The 11,057-nt window shown below is 36.7% G+C and overlaps 1 protein-coding gene across 1 annotated transcript; it reads right to left on the reverse strand.

Annotated features, from left to right (window-relative positions):
* Positions 1-3,100: 3,100 nt before the first annotated feature.
* Positions 3,101-10,646, reverse strand: LOC139853909 (oleoyl-acyl carrier protein thioesterase, chloroplastic-like). Its single transcript, XM_071843249.1, has 7 exons — positions 10,281-10,646; positions 9,922-10,034; positions 9,707-9,820; positions 9,206-9,301; positions 4,043-4,130; positions 3,869-3,937; positions 3,101-3,358 (listed from the first exon to the last, which is right to left on the reverse strand). The coding sequence occupies exons 1-7, from the start codon at positions 10,644-10,646 to the stop codon at positions 3,101-3,103; spliced, it is 1,104 nt and encodes a 367-aa protein (XP_071699350.1).
* Positions 10,647-11,057: the final 411 nt, after the last annotated feature.

Genomic DNA, 11,057 nt, shown 5'->3' on the forward strand with positions numbered 1-11,057 from the left:
CTACGACATATGATGCAACCTCTTTCGTAAGTTAATTTTAATATTCGGTTGTACCCTACATACATCTTTATTCAAAATGATATTTGAAACTCGATACAGCTATGCCTAAGGCCTACTAGTATATGACGCGATCCTTTTACCAACATTTTTAATTTGATGTACATATAACATATACATACGTACGTACATGCATATGTACATACATATGCCGTTTACATATAAAGCTATAGCTTACCTGAGGGGAAACAATCGAATTACCAAAAAATAAAGTTATGGCTAACTTTTTTAGTAATAACACATTCTTATTCTTAATTTGATTTGATTTTAATTACATAACTATTTAAGCATCTTTTTGGGCAAAGAATGAACATATACTAATTAAAACTGAATATTGATTTTTCTATTATTGCAGGCTCCGTCTGTTGAATCTCAACCACCCCCACCAGCACACCCTATTATGTGTGCCATTTGTATGGGGACAATGGTTGAGGCGACGACCACAATATGTGGTCATGTTTTTTGCGGAGGTTGCATAAGAACCATAACTGCTAATGGACCGTATTGTCCCATATGTCAGTGCAACATCACCCCACCTTGAGCTCATTAGGCTCTACTTCAACTGAACTTGAGGTGTGTAAACCTATTTTTTTCTCTAGTGATCGATATTTAAATATGTATTCATATTTCCATTGTCAAAAAAGTTTACATGTATTTTGATCTTTCATCGCATGATCTATGATCGTTGTACTACATTTATTAACATAGTATATATGCACCTGTATCTATTTATATGTATTTAGGCTATATACATGTACCGTTGCATATGTGTGTATCTATATATGTATCTATGTATCTAAGTAACATGTATTAGTGTATGTATGATTGTCTGTCTTGTTTATATCTACGAATTTATCTCTATGCATATATGTTTAAGCATGGGTTTTTATCCATGCTTATGTGTGGTGCGTGTGTGTGTGTGTGTATATATATATATATATATATATATATATATGTATGTATATGTATTTATTTTGTTTGTCTGTATGTCTACTTGAATTTAAATGGTTTTGTGCTCTATATGATTCATGCTATTTGCCCTACTGTTGTGCAATACTGCTATATGTGTTTCCTTTTTGGTTACTATGTTTGGTTGCATCTTGCTAGGCGCACATAACTCTTACAGGTACGTATCTTTTGCCCTATCTATTTCGTTTTTATGAGCACTTCTGGCCGGAGGTCCTTTTTGGAAGCAATCTCTTTTGCTCTAGAGTAGAGGGAGGGACGACCTTATCTAGGTGCGGGTTCTATACTCGCGGGTGGAGTAGCGACTTCCTTCTAATCTAGGGTACGAGGAATAATTGTCTACACCCACCTCTCCCATACCCCACTTTTGTGGGATTGGGTATTGTTGTTGTTGTTGTTGTTGTTGTTGTGCTAACACGTCTAAATAGTATATCTTTATTTTGTCAAAAAAAAAAAAAAAAAAAAGATGTGTCACCACGTCATGTCTTTAACGCGCCTAGATGGTTTAGAACTTCTTGAACTCTTTTCATGTTTGACAAATATTGAAATCAGTTGTTGATCACAAATGATTTGTATGACTAATTAACTACATGCCTACTCGAAATCTTAAATGACCAACAGTTTAGTAAAGTTAGTTTACATAGGAAATTATTAATTTTATTTATATATAGAAATTGTCTTAGACTTTTCAATGTTTTATTATATAAGCATAATCACCAGAGCTGGAACATTTGATCACAGATAGTTTTCAGGAAGCCTTACAAGAAGAGGGAGCAAAGTTCAAACTGGCCAACTTAATTGGAAGATTAAGATATATTGGAGTTTGCAGCAAACATAGTTTTTATTTCCTTGTTTTTTTTTTTATGAAACATTTGAGACATGGAGAGTCGTTTAATAAAGATGATTATGTTTAATGGTCTAAACCTTAATTGCTATTGAACTTTAAGCAGATGGTTCAACTATATCTGCATTTTAAATTGGAATAGTTTCTTTGAGATTAATGTTGCTTTTGGGTAATATTAATATCCTTCCATAATCCCGTTGTGACAAATTACGTACTAATGTTTGAAAAATCCTCAAGGAGCATTAGCCTATTACACATCTAAATATCTGACAGTTTTAGGATGCCAAATAGCGTTACAATTTATAGTCACTTTAAGTTGCAGGTTCCTAGCTAATATTTTCGGCAGACTAGTGTCGTAAGTTTCTTTTAATCAACTCAAATACATCTTTATCAAACATTTGATAGATCCACATGACCTGATGCTCCAATGGGGAATTGTAGAAAATCAAGAATTTTGAAGTAGCTATTCTAGGGTGGTATGATCTTCTTTGAGAATCAAATCTTTTATCATACGACACCGTTTTTATATTAACATCTAACATGTTAAAGAGGACGTAGTTGGAAATAAATAATGAAAACACATCGGTATCTTGGTGACCTTTCTAATTGTGAGGTTGCGGATTAAGTCTTTGAATTGAGACTATTGTATGTATTGTTGGTAGTTGGGTGTGGTTGCTTGCCTTTCTAAAGAAGACGCAATAGCGGAAGTGACCTTATCATATGCACTATGGAGCATTCATCGTTATCCATATGGCATCTCTAAGGTCGTACTATTATGCGCTAATAAGCTTAATTACAAAATTACTAATATACCCTCCCGTCATTTTCTTAAAAGCGGAGAGAGGATTTCCTCATTCAATTTTAATAACATTTCTCGATAGGGCCATTCTCATTGGGTGGTAAGTGCTAGTAACATTAGCTTTAGTAGAGAATGTTCTTTGTTTGTATAAGGTTTCAAACCTTCGCAGCCTAATGAAAAATCCCTTTCTTTTCTATCTTATTAGTAAAGCCTAAAATATTAATTGGCGTCTCAGAGCTCTTTGTGTGACTCATAAATTCATACATAACTAGTAGTATAATTTATGTATCAGGCTTATATTACTTCTAACAGTTGGATTAACACCGACCCGACGGAGTAAACTCCATGTAATAACATGCACAAATGGGTAAAAGCAAAAGAATATAACCGAAAACATACGAACCATAGTATAATGAACTATTATGTTCAAAATTTTACAGGCTTTTTCTCCATTCAGTACGACACCTATTTATTTCATGACCATTGCCCGATGATCGCATTAAATGCAAAAATTTATTCAATTGCATTCCATCTGTTTTGGAATCAACATATCCATTGTTTGAAACTGCAGCAGCATCAAGTGGTTCAGGAGTGGTGAGAGAATCGACAACTTCATCACGAAGGCACTCACGTTTGAAGTCTAAAGTAATACTTTGCAGCTCATGAGTGTCTATGACTTCTTGCGGGATGCTCTGTTGAAAACACATAAATCATTACGCATATAATCAACGAATTAAGGATTATTACCTTAAGTATACTACTGCATTATAAGTGAACTTTGGGAAATTTCATAGACCCATTTGACCACCCACATCTTAGTTAAATTTTTAGATCAGACCCATTTGGTAATAAACATAACCACTACAAATTCATAGGCAAATGGATAAAAAAAACTAACGTCTACTTTATGTGTTTTTGTTTTACCTGCATACATTAAGGGTATAAAAAAGCTTTACCTCGTTATTCCTTATTTATTTATGAAAGCGGACAATTAATTTGAGACAGCTTAAAAAAAAATACTGGACAATAAATTGGGAATCATAGAGTATCATATAATGGCCGTTTTAGAAGGAAAAAATTTCTAACGGAATGATATAAAAAACACATTGAACATTAAAATTCTGCAACTTGTATAACACATTAAATGTTGTTAGGACACAATCTTTTTACTCGTAACATGGAACATAGATACTCTGACTAACCTCAAGAACCCATCCAATGTAGGTAACATTGTTGACATGCCCATTCATATCCAGATCAGTTCTTCTTGGCTGCATATGAACATATCGTTATAAGTTATCGGTGGTTAATACTTAATACGAGTAGTAAACTCAATAACATAAGTATTCATATATACGTAGTTAATGTGGCCTTACAGCTAGTCCTAGCTTGGAATATTCAGCTGGATCTTCCAGTTTCCCTATTTTCTTCAGGCTGTTATTGTTCTCTTCATGAAATGCTAATCTGAAGCCACATAATAAGCAAGTACTCATTAATTAAAGCAAAATGCTCCGGCAGGTTAGGTAACTTATCAAAACAAGTAATACTGTTACTGTTGGAAACTAAACTTGATTGTGGGCTATTTGTTTTGGATTTGGGCTTGCAAGTATACAAATATTTTGGATCAAGATTATAGCCCATTATGTAGAAGCTTCTTGTAATATGTAGTAGTGAAAGTGTGTAGAATGTGTGTAGAATAATCTTGTAAAATATCTAGGTCTAGAAATACTAAGAAATATCTAGATAGTAGTAGATGATGGAGTGATCTAGACTACTCCATTGAGTAGTATAAATAGAGGGCTTCACCCCTCATTTGTAATCAAGCAAAAAAGCAATTCAATAAGCAATAAAAGAAGAGTTTTCAAGATCAATCAAACTTCTAAATCATCAATCATCTCTCCCACAAATAATATACATAACCTCCTATTTTCAACAAATTGGTATCAAGAGCTTGGTTCGACAAGATGATGGCCAACAATGTCATCACGTTTCCTCGCCTCACAAAGGATAATTATGATCGATGGAGCATCCAAATGAAGACCTTCCTAGGTGGACAAGACTTATGGGAGATTGTGGAGGAAGGCTATGAGGAACCTGCAGAAAAAGGTCCTCTCGGCAAGGAGAAAAAATTAATGAAGACGAACGATCAAAAGGCTCTTTCCATCATCCAACAAAGTGTAGATGATGGAGCTTTTGAGAAAATTTCAAGTGCAACCACCGCCAAGAAAGCATGGGAGATCTTGGAGAATTCTCACAAGGGAGTTGAAAAGGTGAAAAAGGTTCGACTACAAACACTACGAGGTGAGTTCGAATCCTTAAATAAGAAAGACTCAGAATCAATTTTCGATTATTTTACAAGAGTCTTGGCGATTGTCAATCAATTAAAGAGGAATGGTGAAACTCTAAGTGATGTAAGAGTCATTGAGAAGATTTTTAGATCATTAGATTCGAAATTCGACTATATAGTCGTAGCCATCGAAGAATCTAAAGATCTAGAATCAATGACTATCGATGAACTCATGGGTTCACTACAAGCCCATGAAGAGAGGTTCAATAAGAAAAATAAGGAGCCTTTGGAGCAAGCTTTACAATCAAAACTGTCTTTCAAGGAAGAGAGTAGTGAAAAGACTCATCAACCGAGTCAACGAGGTCGTGGTCAAGTACGTGGCCGAGGACGAGGGCAAGGATATTCCAAACGTGGAGGTTATAGTTCTTATAAAAATGAAGAAAGAAGTCAAGATTTTCACCCGACAAGAGGTCGCGGGAGAGGCTACACAAGTAGAAGGCCAAGGTATGACAATTCTCAAACCAAATGCTATAATTGTCATAAATTTGGCCACTATGCCTCGGAATGCGAGAAATCAAACAATTACGTGCAAGAAAGAGCAAATTTAGTGCAAGAAGATACCGAAGCCGTGAAAAACACTTTGTTACTAGCATGCAAAGGTGAAGATAACGGAGAATCAAATTTGTGGTATCTCGACACGGGTGCAAGCAACCATATGTGCGGTGACAAAAACATGTTTGTGGAGTTAGACGAGGTAATTAGTGGAAATATCACCTTCGGAGATTCCTCTAAAGTCCCGGTTAAAGGCAAAGGTAAGATTCTCATCCACTTAAAAAATGGAAGGCATCAATTTATCTCTAACGTGTATTATGTGCCTAATATGAAGACGAATATACTGAGTATTGGACAACTCTTAGAGAAAGGCTATGATATTCACATGATAAATCGTACTCTTTCTTTAAGAGACCAAAAAGGAGGTTTGATTGCTAAGGTGCCAATGTCAACGAATAGGATGTTCATGCTAAATATTCAACATGACATTCCAAGATGTTTAAAAGCATGTTTCAAAGATAATTCTTGGCTTTGGCACATGAGATACGGGCACTTAAATTTTGGAGGGTTAAAATTATTATCAAGTAAAGGAATGGTGAAGGGTTTGCCTCCAATTAATCATCCGGATCAAATATGTAAAGGATGCCTTCTAGGAAAGCACTTCCGAAACAGTTTTCCAACAGAAGCTTCTAGTAGAGCGAAGAAACCTCTAGAACTTATTCACACGGATGTGTGTGGACCCATAAGCCCACCGTCTTTTGGTAAAAATAGATATTTTCTTCTATTCATTGATGATTTTAGTCGAAAGACATGGGTCTATTTTCTAAAAGAAAAGTCGGAAGCTTTTGGAATGTTCAAGAAGTTTAAAGCGTTTGTGGAGAATCAAAGTGGTCTCACCATAAAGGCAATGAGATCCGATCGTGGAGGAGAGTTTACATCCAAGGAATTCAAGGAATTTTGCGACAACAATGGCTTACGACGTCCTCTAACTCTTCCATATTCACCTCAACAAAATGGTGTTGCGGAAAGAAAAAATAGGACCATTCTTGATATGGCCCGGAGTATGTTAAAGAGCAAAAGGATGCCTAAGGAGTTTTGGGCTGAGGCAGTGGACTGTGCGATCTATCTAGCAAATCGCTCGCCCACTAGAAGCGTCAAGAACAAAACGCCCATTGAAGCTTGGAGTAGAAGGAAGCCCGGCATCTTACACCTTCGAGTGTTCGGAAGTGTGGCATATGCTCATGTGCCAGATCAGAAGAGGACGAAGCTCGATGATAAAAGCGAGAAACTCATATTCGTGGGCTATGACTCAAGTTCGAAGGGTTACAAGTTATACAATCCCAAGACCGGTAAAGTAATCTCAAGTCGAGATGTGGTGTTCAATGAAGAAGCAACATGGGATTGGAATGTTCCCGAAGAGGAGAACTACGACTTTCTCCCTTATCCATTCGAGAGTACTGCAAGGAACGAAGAATATATAGAAGTTCAAGAATCTTCTAGTACACCATCTCCGCACTCTCCACGTACTCCAACCACTACACCTAATGAAGTGACACCAACATCAGGAGGAGAATCAAGTAGGCTACAACATCACACAAGGAGCATTGAGGAGTTGTACGAGGTAACCCAGCCTATGGAGGATCTATCATTGTTCTGTCTTCTTGCCGACTGTGAGCCAATAAGTTATGAAGATGCAGCAAAAAGCCAAAAGTGGAAACGTGCTATGGACGAAGAGATTCAAGCAATCGAGAAGAATAGTACGTGGGATCTTGCCACACTACCAAAGGGACATAAGGCTATTGGTGTAAAATGGGTGTACAAGGCCAAGAAGAATTCCAAAGGTGAAGTTGAAAGATATAAGGCAAGGTTGGTGGCGAAGGGATATAGTCAACGAGCCGGCATAGACTATGACGAGGTATTTGCTCCCGTTGCTCGTCTAGAAACTATAAGATTGATAATCTCACTTGCGGCTCAACATAATTGGAAGATTTATCAAATGGATGTCAAATCTGCGTTCCTTAATGGCCACTTAGAAGAAGAAGTCTATATAGAACAACCTTTGGGATACATCGTGAAAGGCCAAGAGAATAAGGTGCTAAAATTGAAAAAGGCCTTATACGGGTTGAAGCAAGCGCCTCGGGCATGGAATAGCAGGATAGACAAGTATTTCCAACAGAATGACTTTACGAAATGCCCCCATGAGCATGCCCTCTACACCAAAGTTAGCAATGATGGAGATGTTATGATTGTGTGCCTATACGTGGATGACTTGATATTCACCGGTAGTAATCCCAAAATGTTTGAGGAGTTCAAGAAAGCAATGGTTCGGGAGTTCGAGATGACCGACATTGGACTTATGGCTTACTATCTTGGGATCGAGGTAAAACAAAAGAAAGAAGGAATATTCATATCCCAAGAAGGTTATGCGAATGAGGTGCTCAAGAAGTTTAAGATGAATGACTGCAAGTCAATGAATACACCGGTGGATTGCAATCTCAAATTGTCAAAAGATGATGAAGGATACTTGGTGGACCCAACACAATACAAGAGTTTGGTTGGAAGTCTGAGGTACCTAACCTGCACGAGGCCAGATATTCTCTACGGAGTTGGACTAGTAAGTCGATACATGGAAGCACCTACAATAAATCACTTGAAGGCGGCCAAGAGGATACTTCGCTACATCAAAGGTACGATTGACTATGGCCTGTTTTATTCGCCTTCTAAGCACTTCAAGCTAGTTGGATACAGTGATAGTGATTGGGCTGGAGACATAGATGATCGTAAGAGTACGAGTGGTTTCGTGTTCTATATGGGAGATACGGCGTTCACATGGAGCTCGAAGAAGCAACCCATTGTGACTCTGTCAACGTGTGAAGCCGAGTTTGTAGCAGCAACATCGTGCACCTGTCATGCAATATGGCTCAGGAAGTTACTAAATGAGCTTAAGTTTTTTCAAAAGGAAGCTACGGAGATATATGTGGATAACAAGTCTGCGATTGCTCTAGCAAAGAATCCAGTCTTCCATGATCGAAGCAAGCACATCGATACGAAATACCATTTCATCAGGGAGTGTGTTACAAATAAAGAGGTGCAGATAAAGTACACGAAGTCATTCGACCAAGTTGCTGATATTTTCACAAAGCCTCTAAAACACGAGACTTTTCAGAGATTACGGAATATGCTCGGAGTGACGAAATCAAGTTTAAGGGGGGCTGTTGGAAACTAAACTTGATTGTGGGCTATTTGTTTTGGATTTGGGCTTGCAAGTATACAAATATTTTGGATCAAGATTATAGCCCATTATGTAGAAGCTTCTTGTAATATGTAGTAGTGAAAGTGTGTAGAATGTGTGTAGAATAATCTTGTAAAATATCTAGGTCTAGAAATACTAGGAAATATCTAGATAGTAGTAGATGATGGAGTGATCTAGACTACTCCATTGAGTAGTATAAATAGAGGGCTTCACCCCTCATTTGTAATCAAGCAAAAAAGCAATTCAATAAGCAATAAAAGAAGAGTTTTCAAGATCAATCAAACTTCTAAATCATCAATCATCTCTCCCACAAATAATATACATAACCTCCTATTTCCAACAGTTACAGTTTGGACTGTTTGTCAAAACAAGTAATATGGTTACTTGGTTAGTTTACATATGACCATATGTAATTGGTTACATTATGTATAACCAGAAGAAAATCACCTCAACGTCTTTGGGCAGAAAACTGAATATTCGTCTATGACGTCATCACTGAATTTCTGGAGTTTTCGAGTCTCAAGATTCATCGTCACCCATTTGCTGCAGTTTTAACAGGAAATTGTTAGCTTATATTTTTTAGATTATTTCATTATGCACAAAATATAACATAAGGAATGAGTCTTACTAAATATGCAACAGCTGCAACCTAATATTATTTACTACCATTAAAAGCCATTTACATCCAAACATATGAAAATGAACTCTTTCATTACAATATTCTTTTACTATTTTTTATTTTTTAGTTCAGATCTTTTATAAAAGTCACACACACACGCGCGCGCACACACACAATTTATCATTGATATACTGTATACATATTTTTCCATCCTGTAACAACCTCTTGGTTACAAAGTTAGCGCGATAATTATTAATTGAGCTTCTTTCATTGTACTCTAAATTTCCAAATAAAAAAATAAATAAATAATAATAATTATTGTAATGCACCTTGTAGCCCTTCCAATGACCTCGCCATTAGCGTAGTCTCTAATAATCCAATCACGTCTAATTGCAATCCTTCCTTCACCTTGACACCAAGTCTCGATTTCAACCACATCCCTCCTATTACAAACACCAACACATGAACAATTATCTTATACCCAACTTTATAAACTAATTAAGTGAAAACCATTTTTAGAACGAAATAAAATAATTAATTATACCAAGCAGGGTATCTGTAAATTTCGATATGCATTCGTGCAGCCACCATTATATGATGCTTGGCAAGTCTGTGGGTGATAAATCCAGCACAATGAATATGATTACCCACACTTTCCTGCAATTCATTTCATTAAATCATTATTACAATCTACAATAGATATTATAGAAGAAATTACTCAATAGAGCTCTAGGATCCACATGACCGTATGGATTGATGGATCAAGTCTCTGTTATGCGGTTCGGGTTTCCGCTTGGAAACGCATGTGTGTGGTCCATAATCAGGTGAGTGGTTTCTATCCGCGTCAGCGATTTCAAACTCAGCTTTCCAAAAAAAATGTAGAAGAAAAAAAAAGAGACTAACTTGTAACAAATTAGCCATGGTTTCAATAGTGGCAGTTTTGTTAACACCTACTTCATACCACCTTATAAAAAACCTTTCCTTATACGATAATCCATCTTCCGTCAAACTTCCTAACCGTAACTGTTCTTTCAAATTCCTTCTTTCTTCCTCTGAATCAACCGCAACGCCGTTAGGATGATTAACTGTTGTCGCTGCTACCGGAACAAGTCTCGCGTTCGACAAATTACGTAACAAATTGTTTTTTCGTAGGCGAATTGAGGTGGAATTAAAGGTATGTGGAGGAATTAAGGCAAGTGAGTAGTTATTAGTGATAGCATTGCATCCTGCAGTGGTTGCTGCAGTTAATGTGCCCATTGAAATCATCATGTTTACAAATTTTATTGTTTATTTTTTATTTTTTTTGCCTGATATTGAGTTTTAAGGAGGGGGAGGAGAACTGTATATATGGCCGATTAAACCAGAATGGCGATGTTTGGATAATTGACATGAATGAAAATGTATTTGAGAGATTTTAAATTTAGTTCACTAGAGTCAATATTGGAGTGTAGTACTTAATTAGACCACTAATATTGGTGGAGGCTTACACCATGCTGTCAAACTTTTTACTTCCTGAGAGAACACTAATATCACAGGGCTCTGCCAAAGAGCGTTTTCAAACATTCGGCCTTACTCTTGCCCTTTCTCAAATTTATTTCAGAACAAACCGTTCTCAATTGTGGCTTTAAATGTTTCTACACTCTGCGTTAGTGTTTGTAACTTTGGTTTTTAAGAAAGGTG

Source organism: Rutidosis leptorrhynchoides, chromosome 6 (assembly GCF_046630445.1).
Source record: "Rutidosis leptorrhynchoides isolate AG116_Rl617_1_P2 chromosome 6, CSIRO_AGI_Rlap_v1, whole genome shotgun sequence".
Classification (NCBI taxonomy): Eukaryota; Viridiplantae; Streptophyta; class Magnoliopsida; order Asterales; family Asteraceae; genus Rutidosis; species Rutidosis leptorrhynchoides.

Excerpts from the sequence above, each read along its gene's own strand:
- LOC139853909 (XM_071843249.1), bottom strand. The coding sequence starts at position 10,646 with ATGATGATTTCAATGGGCACATTAACTGCAGCAACCACTGCAGGATGC. Across the intron at positions 9,821-9,921 it reads ATTTACAGATACCCTGCTTG|GAGGGATGTGGTTGAAATCG; the intron begins GTATAATTAATT and ends TGTTTGTAATAG. Across the intron at positions 4,131-9,205 it reads TTCTGCCCAAAGACGTTGAG|ATTAGCATTTCATGAAGAGA; the intron begins GTGATTTTCTTC and ends ATGTGGCTTCAG.